Raw genomic sequence first — 12,335 nt, 5'->3', positions numbered from 1 at the left:
AATCACCACAGAGACTCCCTCAATGTGGAGCATCCCAGAAAAGTGTTTGCGGAAGATTATGAGGCCTCTAAGGAGGGTCTAAAGCTCGACAGCAATGGAGTCAGAAATGCCCATAGGTCCAGAATAAGACATGATCTGGTTACCACCCGAATCATGAAAGACACCACCATATCCCACGAAGCCAATATTGCCAAGAGAATTGCCATCAAAATTCATCTTGATGAAGCCCGGATCAGGGGGTTGCCACTCCTGCATAGCTGGAGGCTTCAATGGGGCTCCCATATGAGAAATGATACTCCAGTTATCCTGAACGAGAGCCCAGAGAGAGCGGAAAACTCCTTCCTGAAATGGAGCCAAGAAGAGATGAGGCTAATAATGGAGGAGATGACCGATCACGAGATAGATACTTGGCGCTAAAGCGCCTTTTGTAGCGGTCCATCCAAATGCCCCAAAGGATGAAGGCAACACAAACTGAAATGACATCTTTCCCAATTTAGGGAGGGGAACACAGAGAAGTAAGCGCCGAACAGAGAGGATGTCATTCGGCAAGCAAAATTGAAGCCCAAATCAACTGAGGATGCTCATCCACATGAACCAAGAAAAGGGCAGGACACAAAGAGCTGGCAAGTAGTCTCCTCCTCAATGCCACACAAGGGGCAAGAGGTGCACACACTGAGGTTACCATGACGATGAAGGTTGACTGCTGTGAGAATTCTATTAAGCCCGACACTCCATAGGAAGAATTTAACCTTCGGGGGAGTAGAGAGACACCAAATAAAAGCCACCTCATGGTTGGGGGTTGTCAAGGTCCATCCCTAGATGAGGGAATAGGCGGAGGAGACAAAAAAATACCACTAGCCTTTAGCCACCAAATCATCGAATCCTCCAAAGCATCACGAGACCTAGAAGAGGGAATCACCTCCAACAAGTGAGAAGCAAGAAGGGCATCTACATGATCAAAACCCCAACGTAACCGGAGATCCCACGCTCCCAAACCCCAAGCATCCACGACCGACAAGCGGCACTGCATGGAGGCCTGCCAAATGCTACCGAAGGAAGCCATCAAAGGCATGGAACTAACCCACCAATCCACCCAAAAGCAGATTGAGTGACCATTGCCAACATGGAGGCGAATGCCCATGCGAAACAGTAGGAGAAGAGGAAAAATAGCTCTCCAGATGGGAGAAAGGGCAGTTCTCCTCCCTCTCGAGGTCCACCACATCTGCCAGTTAAGCTTGAATGACACCATTGGTCCCCACAGGTTGTTGCCGGGAGTGTTGAATTTTCAGAACCATTTGAAGAGGGCCATATTCATATCCTTGATGAGTCGAACACCCAAGCCCCCTTTAGATTTGGAATTGTAAACATCCTTCCAACCTACCAGTTGATACTTGAACTCAGTAGAAGTACCTAGCCCAAGGAATCTCTCCATCAAACCACAAATTTGATGGCAAATCGAAGTAGGTCAACCGAGTTCAATTGCGAGAACTTGTCACCCATGCGGGGGTATAAAGGTGGCGTGGATTGATTATAGGAGGCACAGGGTTGGGGCTGATCCGCAAATTGTGATACGCCCATTTCGAGCCGCGCAGTTGAGACGTGATGTCCAAATGAAAGCTTGGGCACCATGGTTCCTAGACAAGAGAGGGCATCACGTGAGGCTGGCTTCACAGAGCAACGAGAACCTCCGGTTGTCAGCAATGGAAGGATCATGAGTTGCTGCCGCTTAGTCCTTACCTTGCCATGTCTCTCTGATTCATCTAGACCGCCATTTAAAAAGGAGAGAAGAGAGAGAAAGGCGAGGGAAGGTATCGTATCGTGCGCCACGAGTGTCGTATCGTGCATCAAGAGCTTGAAGGCGCTAACGTGCTCCTAAGAATGTCGCGACGAGAGAAGCGAGAGAGAAGGGAGAGACTAGATCGGAGGGAGATTCGACGGGAAGAAGACGGGGCAATCAGCATTGCTTTTTCAAACCAAACAAGATTAAAAAAAAAATCAAACACACAAGTTTTTTTACCAAGATTCTTTGCAAGCTGAAATTTTTATTTTTTTAAATGATGCTGATTTTTATTTTTTTAAAAAAAATATGTATTAATAAAACGAGAGAAATTACAAAATTTGGGGGAGCATGTCCCTTACAACCAGCGATTGTAGGGTAGCTCCCTGCCTGGCAAAATTATGTTGATTTTTATTATGACAAAAGCTCGAAAGAGCAATTTACAAAGGAGGAAAGCCTTTCCGAATAATGAGAGATTGCTGGGAAGTTCCGAATTTTGCCAATTTATCAGCCAAAGAGTTGGCTAATCTAGGAATGAGATTCCAATTACAATGAATAGAAGATACAATATCAGCAATACTATCAGTGATTGGCCAGTGGCGCCAAAGGGGGGAGCTGTCTTTGGAACACCAACTAATGACAGTTTTCGAGTCACCTTCAATGATTAACTTGCCATGGAGACGAACCCTGAAGATTTGGAGGTTGGACAGAAGAGTACTAACTTCAGCAATATTAGAATCGGCAATGCCCACCGGACCAGCATAAAAAAGAATAGGGTCTCCATTGTGGCCTCTGAACACACCGCCTGCCCATGCTGGCCCAGGACAGCCAATAGCACTACCATTAAAATTGAGCATAATACGGTCGCAAGAGGGAGGACCCCAGATGATCATACTCGGAGTTCTACAGGGGCCAGACATATGGGCGATCAAGCTCCAATTTTCCCGAATGGAAACACCCGATAGAGCGGCAAATTCCTTCCTTGTATGAAGCCAACTCGAGATGAGGCCAACGGCATAAGCTCTGTTGTCCAGGGTGCAAGCTTTGGAATTGAATCTCTAGTTGTTCCGCTCGAGCCAAACGCAATATGGAACATGCGCAAGACAGGCCGAAAGTATTAACTTACCCGCCAAGGAAGGTGAATCCCTCGAACCATCTCAAAGGTGCCGAAGAGGTCCTTATGTAGCCCCACTTGGAGCCCAATCTTCTGAAAAATCTTCATCCAGATTTGCCACGAAAATTCACATTGTAAGAGGACATACTGGACTGTCTCATCGCACTCACCACAAAGGGGACAAGAAAGATCAAGGGCGATGAAGCCTCTTTTATGAAGGTTGTTAGAAGTAAGAATCTATTTTCTGATGGTCAACCACACGAAAAATTTGATTTTACTTGGCGCTGAGAGTTTCCAAGCCAGATTTGCCTTGTACTAATGAATATTGTAGTCTTACTTTCTGATATGAGAGTAAACAGAAGTAACAGTGAATCGGCCATTAGTGATGGGCTTCCAAATCAGCTTATCAACTGAATGCTCCAGAATAATAGTGCTGCTGAGCCTGGTAATTTGCAAACTGAAATTACAAACACCAGATTGATGGGGAGAGTTAAAAGACACCCATGCGTGTAGGGCGGCATTATGGTAAATAAGACAACTCTCCAATAAGAGGTGGCATGACTTTGTAATTATACAAGCTAATGTATGTCTTTTTTTGTCTTGTTTCTCTAAAAAGGTGTAGGCCTAAGGGTATTATTGATATTGTAATCTTCACACTCCAACTATAAACAGAGGCATGATTTCTCTCTTCTTTTCTTCTTTCTTTCTCTTCCTCTCTCCCACGTGTTTGGTGTTCTCCCTTCTCCTCTTTCATCTCTTCTCATCTTTCTCTTCCTTCCTCTTCTAACCTTTTGTAAAGAGTATAAAAAAGGCTCTAGAAATCAACACTACTATAAAAAATGAAGTGCCCATTATGTGATTTATTACTTTGCATGGACCTGGAATTCAAAATCAAGGTTATAAATTAGAATTCACAAAAAGTGTAAGTATACAACAAAAGCTCAAGAAAAAAAGAGTTATAGATTAGCGGCAAATTCTCATGGGACCTAACAACATTGTCTACTACATGCATGACAGCTCAAGCATTGATATGAAAAGATTCAAGATACATCAAGCTTTCTCAAAATTATTTGACACACTTCCCTCAGCCAACGACCAACGTGGTAGCCACCAGTGCCTAGTTGTGAACAACCCTATTGTCCATTTAATCAAAATGCTTCTTCAGCTCTCCCATCCCTTTTTTACATGTTATGGCAGTTGTACTGTACCTCTCTTTCTTGAGCTCACCATCTTTCAACAAAAAAGAAAAGAAGAAAATTTTATCCAATTTCATTAAAAAAAAGTAATTTATAAACGTACAGCATTTTTTCTGACTCTCTTGAGATCATCCTCACTCTCAACCTCAAATTTCTCGGCATAGTACCTTCCCTTCCATCCTTCTTCACCAAGCCTTATCTGTTCCATATCAATTGAATAATCAAATTATTATAACTGGAAGTGAATTCATAGGCACATGAACAAATTTCAAGCACAAATGATGAGAAAACAATACCTTGTCAACCATTGGATTACTGGACCCTGTAGCACTTAAAGCCACATCAGTGAACTCATTTGAACTTCCATTATTTATATCCAGCTGTTGCTGAAAATAATTCCCAAAACAGCAAAAATCCTAATTACATATGTAGTGAATGAAAAATCCACTCAATGCAGGACTGAAACTGATATATATTTCAAGAATAAGGGTTTAGTTTCACCCTCTGGAAAATGCAGAAATTCCCTTCGCCCCAACCCCATACCAAGAAATGTGAACTACTCATGTCCCTTTGGATTCTAAAATTCATTAGTCTCACCCCCTCTGTTTGATTTTATGACAAATTTAGCATGAAGTGTTGGGTTCAAGCCTTACCAGGGGTATTGGGTGTCGTGTGGGTTTATGTGTGTGTGTGTGTCATTTTCAAAATTCAGATAATGATGATGATGATAATGATAATAATGATAATAATGATAATAATGATAATGATAATAATAATAACAATAAGAAGAAGAAGAAGAAGAAGAAGAAGAAAAAGAAAAGAAAATTGAACAATGAAAGGGCAGGGAGCTTAAGAAATGGCAAATATGTTGTCCTCGTACACATAAAAAGGTACATATATTTTTCAGAGTATGCGAAACACACCTTCCTGGGGATTGGAGAATTTGGAGTCTCCAATTTATTAAGACAGGACCAGAAATTCTCTAATGCTTTCACAGAAGCACCACCACTTCTCCCCCGCTTGATGTTTGAAATTTCCTTATCACGGATGTCTCTCTCCTTCTGAATCTGAACAAGGGTATGCAGTTGCTCTCAGGCTAAATCTGTATTACCAATCATCAAATACAAAAGCACCTAATTTCTTCCAATCAGATTAACTACGTAGTATGCATGATCAAAATTTCAGAGAAGATAACAGCCAAAACTCCTTTCTTTCAAATATGGTGAATAAATTGCATGAAAGCATGAAACAATGATATGCATAGATTCCAGATAATATTTCTATACAGGATTATTATTTTTAGTTTTTAATATATCTTCTCTATATATCCACACGATTATATCTTTAGTTTCTAATAGATCTTCTCTTTTATCAAGATAAAATCCGATTTAGCTGGTTTGTTTTGTTGCATTTCAACTTGTCTTTTTCATGCAACTTCTCCACATGTTACCAAACCCAGACAAGAAGACAGAACGGAATACGTTAATTTGCTTCCCATTTCACTAACCACATAAGAAGGGAATCTAAAAAAGGAAAATAAGAAAAAATGTCAAAATAGAAGAAATAGCACAAAACCTGGCTGCGTCTCCTAAAGATAGCATTTTCATGAGAACCAACAGCTTGAATGAAATGTTCAACTCTTTCCAAATCCACCTACATAAAGCAAAGCACCAGAGGAAACACAATAGCACACAAATTTCTTAAAATTTTCAATATTACACATCCACTATATCAACTATTACTTATCTAATCAACATATAATCATGGATAGTGAAAGTTGCAATTGACACAGGAACTTTTGGGCCAACTACAACACAGTATTGTCTAGAGTATGCATTATAGAACTGGTGAATGCCCAAAGTGACAAAAATGCCCACTAAGAACAGTAAAAGACAAAGATTTTGCACCAGACAAGCTATATGTGGAAGTTTGTGTATCCATCAGTAGTAAGAGAGATTTTTTAGGAAAACCTCTCCAAGTTATTTGGTTTTTCTTTACAGTGGAGGAGTCCCCATCAAATTCACATGATCTAAGATGCAAATGTAAATTATACATTGTACGAATGATTCTTTGTATAAGTAATAACTACACAGAGTAGGTATTAAGAGCCATCCCACTCATGGGTAAGTTTACTCTTGTAGACTTATCACTTGATGAATGTTCAAAAACCAAAGTGACCAGCACTCATTTATTTTACTGATCATCACTAGAAGGCCCTGATCAAGAAAGTTATGGGTGAGGAAGTCATGGCAGCAATAAAAGAAGAGATGATTCCTTCTATTGCCAGCCATCATAGAAGACAAATCGGTGGAAACATTAACAACTACAATGATAACATCTATTACAAGTTAATAAGTGTTAAAGTGAGGCCAAAGTCTATCCCAAAATCTCTAGGCGAAGTAAGGCAATCGTTTCACAAGTAATAAGCATAGGATTTTTTCTAACCTTGGAATCATACAGCATTATTATGACATTCCCCTTATCTTGTAGACCTTTTTGTGGCTCCTACATGTGCCACATGTGTTACAGATAAAGGCTTACATATGGGTACTTGCTAAGATACCAAGACAAAGTTGGGTCCAGGTCTATACCAAAATAACTAGCTAAAGTTAATAGATCTCTTCCCAATTAATATAGGAGCAGCTTGGGCTTTTGGCACAATGGTCACAAGGGAGGTTTTTAGTGTGAGTCCTTGCCTTGAGTCTCTCTAGCGGATCAGGAGTGTGTGCGCATGTGTAATCAACATTCAAAAAAAAGTAACAAGCACAGGATTTTTTTAGTCTTGGATCTATATAGGACTATTCACACATTTTGTTTCCAATCCAAGCCATTTTGCCTAAAAAATAATAGATCTTCACCAAGTCAAATTGTCCCCTTCAAAATTTTAAACACATGTTTTGAAAAGCTAAAGTTAGATGATTCTAGAAATGAAAATGAATGTCCAGTATGCATCTATGAAATTGATCATGCGGTATTCTCCTCATTAATAACAAGGGACCAGGTCCAACTGTTTAGTTAAAGAATTTTACGCTAGCCTAAAATTCTATGGGTGATTACTGAAAAGTCTGGATTTTTAAAATTCTTGAACTTTCGCCAAAATTGTATAAGGGGCGAGTAAAGTTTAATTATGTCCAAAATTTAAAAAACCCAAACAAACAATCTTCCCACAAAACATGCCAAATCCATGAAAACGTGAGGTTTGACATAAAAATCAAGCAACTAGATTCTTTTCTTGAAACCCAATCTACAAGTAGGAAGGAGAAGGATGAGAGGTGGTAATGGATGGTCAAGGAGGAGGAGGCCCTCTTGACAACAATAGGATGGCCTACCTCTTTTCTTTTTTATAATTATTTTTAAGAAATAGTTCCACATGGATTAGTGAGTACAAAGATCTTAAGTTCATTAGTTGGGAAATGGGCTTCCTAAGTTGGCTAGTCATTTTGGGATGGGCCTTGGACCCAATTTAACATGGTATCAAAGCGGGTACTCATATGTGGGTCTCCACCTAAATTATCCTCTTGTAGAGCCACAAAAGAGGACCTACACCTAAATTATCCACTTGTAGAGCCACAAAAGAGGACCTACACCTAAATTATCCACTTGTAGAACCACAGAAAAGGGCCTATATCTAAATTATCTATTTGTAGAACCACAAAAGAAGGCCTACACCTAAAATTATCCACTTGTAGAGCCACAAAAGAGGGCTTACACATAAAATTATTCACTTGTAGAGTCACAAAAGAGGGCAGGGCCTACACCTAAATTATCCACTTGTAGAGCCACAAAAGAAGGCCTACACATGAGGAGTGTTAAGGAATAATCCCACATAGATTAGTGAATACAAAGATCTTGAGTTTATTAGTTGGGAAAGAGCTTCCTAAGTTGGTTAATCATACCGATGGCCGTTTGGTTTAGTGGTATTCTTCTTACATTATGTGCGTCAAGTCGCAAGTTCGAATCGCTCCACACCCCTCTCAAAAAAAAAAAGTTGGTTAGTCATTTTGGGATGGGCCTTGGACCCAATTTAACAAGTATTTTCCTATTAAATCATTAAATAATTAATTAATATAAATATTTTATTTTAGATTAAAACACAACTAAATAATTATGTTTGAATTATTATTTTAATTATTTTAGCAGCTCATATGAATCTTTTTAATTAATTAACTTCCATAATAATTGCACAAACCCAAATAACTTATTTAGTAAATTTTAATTCATGAAGAAACATAAATATATTAGTTAAAAAACTTTAGATTAAAACACAACAAAATAATTATGTTTGAATTATTATTTTAAAAACCCATCTGAATCTTTTTAATTAACTAGTAATCCATAATAATTGTACAAAACAAAAAAAATTATGTAGATAAATTATTAATTCATTAAAAAATAAATATATTAGTTAAAAACTCAATCATAAACTTATTTTTTCTTTATTCTCAATTTCTTTTTTGAGGGGAAGTATTCATGATGGCTTTTGGAAAGAAATAGGGGAGCAAGATTTAAAGTGGGATGTTCCCATCTACTTAGAGGTGGCTTTTATAATGTGCAAGACACATATGAGCATAGTGTTATTTCTTTAAATACTCCAAGTATAAGGCATACCAAGGATTTATAAATTATGAAGGCCTTTTTGGAAGGTGAAATATCAACTACAAGGAATACTTGGTGAAATACTTGGTCTCCTATTTTATCTAAGCTGGAGAAATTTCTCGTATCGAGGGACTGTTTAGGAGTCTTTCCTAACTCTCATTCTTGTTGTCTTCTTAGACTAGTTCAAGACCATAGTCCAATTTTTTTTATTCTGGTTCTCTCCAATGGAGGCCTACATCATTTCGTTTTGAGAATGTTTGGTGTGAGGTTGAGGGTTTTCGAAAATGATTAGAGATTTGGTGGAGAAAGATTGTTGAAGAAGCCGATACTGATAAGATTGGGGGTCAATAATCAACCCCCCCCCCCCCCCGATTGAGACAGAGAGCACCATGTCATCAATGAAGCATTGAAGCAAGGGTTGGCTGGAACTGGGAGGATGACTCGGGTTTTTGAGTTGGCTAACATGGAAGACAAGGTGGATGCGCACATATGTTTGGAGGTCAAGTCGATAGGCAACTTCACTAATTTTAGCCAGAATTCTGAAGGGTCCATAGTAACAAGGACTGAGTTTCTCATTGGGCTTTCGGACCAAGAAACGGAGGCGGTAGGGTTGTAATTTCAGGTAGACCAGATCTCCTACTTGGAAGTGTATGTCCCTTCGTTTTGTGTCGACTTGCACCTTCATTCTAGCCTGAACTTTGTGTAAATTGAACTTGAGTTCCTCTAGGATGGCATCGCAATCCAGATGGTCAACTTCATTTATCAATGATGTGCCAAGGGAGTACCGAAGTAGTGTCGATGGTTCCCAACCGTAAAAGGTTGGGAAAGGTGTCATGCCCGTGGCTTGGTGGAAGGTGGTGTTGTACCAAAATTCCGCCCAAGCTATCCACTTAGGCCAATGTCGAGGGTGGCTGCTCACAAAACAGTGGAGATGGTGAATAAACATCAGTTGACAACTTCGGTCTAGCCATCCGTTTGAGGGTGGTAGGCAGAGCTCATGTGTAGTTGGGTACTCGACTGCTTAAAGAGTTCCTTCCAAAAGGTGCTAATGAATATTCTATCCCGATCTTAGATAATGGACCACGGAAACCCATGTAAATGTATCACCTCTTGGACAAATACTTAAGCAACTTGGATGGTGGAGTAGGGGTGGTTGAGGAGGAGGAAGTAATTGTACTTGGTCAACCGGTCCATGACTACAAAGATAGTGTTGACCCCATGAGCCCTTGGTAGTCCGCCAAGGAAGTCCATAGAGATGTCTTCCCATACCTGATTTGGGACAGGAAGAAACTAGAGTAATCCGACTGGAGTGAGTGCATTGTACTTGTTCCGTTGGCATACCTCACAGCTAGCAACAAATTTCTGCACATCACGTTTGAGGTTTGTCTAGTAAACCACGTTGGCTAACCATTTGTAGGTCCGGAAATAGCTTGAATGCCCCCCGAAAGGGGTAGAGTGGTACTCTTCCAGTAGTCAAGGCATATAAGTAGAGAAGGACGACAACACCATGCGGTTCTTATACATCAAGCACCCCGTGATGATATGATAAGTCGGTGGTTGTTGTTGTCAAGTAACGACTCTTGCTGAATTTTGTGAAGCCCGTCATCCTTATGGATCTCTTGCTCTCACTCTTCTAGTCCAAGGGAACAAACTAAGGATACAACTAATAACTCCATAGTCAACCTTGTCATCGGCACCGGATTTGAATATGATCTCGAAATCAAACCCCAGGAGCTTGGTGACCCACTTTTGTTGCTCCTCCCCCATGAGTCATTGGTCCATTAGGAAACGTAAGCTCTTTTGGTCGGTGTGAATGATGTAGTGCCTCCATTTTTGGACAACGAAGATGACCGCCATCAACTCCAGCTCGTAGACTGATTTGAGGTGGGCTCTTGGTGAAAGGGACCAACTCAAGAATGCCAAGAGGCACCCTTCTTGCATGAGGACAATTCCAATGCCCTTGTCAGAGGCGTTAGTCTCAAAAACAAACGGCTTGGAGAAATCGGGTAGCGCTAGCACTAGCACCATGGTCATGGCCTGCTTTAGCTCGTTGAAAGCTAACTAGGCCGCATCAGTCCATTGGATAGCATCCTTTCTGAGCAATTAACTTAGAGGTTCAGCGATCTTACCGTAGCTTTTGACAAACCGTCGGTAGTATCCGGTGAGGCCTAAGAAGCTGCGAAGGCTCTTGATGTCATATGGAGGTGGCCATTGGAGCATGGCCACGATTTCGGAAGAGTTGGTCGAGACCCCAGCTGTCGAGATCAAATGCCCTAGGTAATTCAGTTGGTGCTGACCAAATGAGCACTTCTTGGAATTCACCACCAAGTGATTATCCCCCAATAGTTGCAACGCGGTCTACACATGAGACAAGTGAGTAGTATGGCCTGGACTGTATATCAAGATGTCATAAAAAAGTACCAGTATGGTCTGGACTGTATATCAAGATGTCATAAAAAAGGACCGATGTGAACTTACGGAGGTGGGCTTAGAAGATTCAATTCATCAACGCTTGAAGGGTGGATGGAGCATTGGTGAGACCAAATGGCATCACCAAAAACTCGTAATGTCCCCCATGTGTGCGAAATGCCGCCTTGTGGGTATCCTCCTCCTTTACCCGAATCTGGTGGTATCCCAATTTGATGTCCAGCTTGGTAAAAGCTCGTGCTTCTCCCAGCTCGTCCAAGAGTTCCTCAAAAATGGAGATGGGAAACTTCTTTGGTATAGTTATCTTATTGAGTACCTTGTAGTCTACAAAGAATCGTCATCATTTGTCCTTCTTCTTTACTAGTAGCACCGGGTTGGAGAAGGGACTGTTGATGGGGCGGATGATTCCCACTGCAAACATTTCCCTTACAATCTTCTCAATTTCAGTCTTATGGTAGAAGGGATACCGATAGGGTCCAATATTTGGGGGAGGCTCGCCTACCCTGATAGGGATGGAGTGATCCTGAGGCCATGATGGTGGCAGGCCCGGTACCAATTCAAACAGCTGAGGAAATTCCTCGAGGAGAGAGGCCAACTCTGGTGTCACTGCTTTTGTCTGCTCCATGGTTTCGTGGGAAAGACCATTCTACGAGGCATCCTTGTCTTTCCTTCTCTAGAATCTTGATAATGGCCTTCAACAATACCCGTACACTGGCCAGGGCAAGGTCTCCCTGGAATCAGACCTTCCCTTGAAAGATGAAAGTCATGGAGAGATTTCTCCAATTGAGAAAGACGTCTCCCAGCAGACCCAACCAAGCCACTCCAGAACGACATTAGCAACTTCCATAGCAAACAAGTGGAAGCGTTGTTTTATGGCCACTCCTTGGATGTTCAAGACTAAGTCCAAGCACATCCCCTCAAGGGTGAGTGGCCATCAGCAACCTTGACTCCAAATGGTCTGTTCTAGGTGACTAAGAGATGTAGCTCTCAAGTAAGAGAGGCGTTGATGAAATTGAGAGACGCGCCGTTATCAATCAGAATTACGACGTCTTGTTGCTCTATGGTCCTCTTTAGCTTCAGTGTTAGGCTAGAAGTGATACCTCCATGAAGCGCATTGAGGTATAGCATGACCAACTCGTGCGTAAGGGATTCCATTTCCTCGGGAGGGGCATCGTCATGATTTGGCGGATGGTTCTCTTCATCAACAACGATAATTATGTGGAGT

General features: G+C 41.0%; 1 protein-coding gene across 3 annotated transcripts in view; it reads right to left on the bottom strand.

Annotated features, from left to right (window-relative positions):
• LOC137947784 (5'-3' exoribonuclease 3-like) overlaps positions 1–12,335 on the bottom strand; it is a 29,337-nt gene that overhangs the window by 11,996 nt on the left and 5,006 nt on the right. For 2 of the 3 annotated variants that reach the window (XM_068793548.1, XM_068793550.1), the window contains 4 exons: positions 5,663–5,740; positions 5,011–5,154; positions 4,384–4,473; positions 4,191–4,286 (listed from right to left, as the gene is read on the bottom strand). In XM_068793548.1, the coding sequence (XP_068649649.1) occupies positions 4,191–4,286; positions 4,384–4,473; positions 5,011–5,154; positions 5,663–5,740 (408 nt within the window). The remainder of the gene's footprint in view (positions 1–4,190; positions 4,287–4,383; positions 4,474–5,010; positions 5,155–5,662; positions 5,741–12,335) is intronic. The other variant, XM_068793549.1, reaches the window with a different exon arrangement.

Source organism: Aristolochia californica, unplaced genomic scaffold, assembly GCF_029961685.1.
Source record: "Aristolochia californica isolate CCGP_79_NKW_82.1479 unplaced genomic scaffold, dmAriCali1.0.hap1 SCAF_13, whole genome shotgun sequence".
In the NCBI taxonomy this organism is placed as follows: Eukaryota; Viridiplantae; Streptophyta; class Magnoliopsida; order Piperales; family Aristolochiaceae; genus Aristolochia; species Aristolochia californica.
The sequence above is the reverse complement of the archived record's forward strand: the minus strand, read 5'-3'. Positions and strand labels throughout refer to the sequence as shown.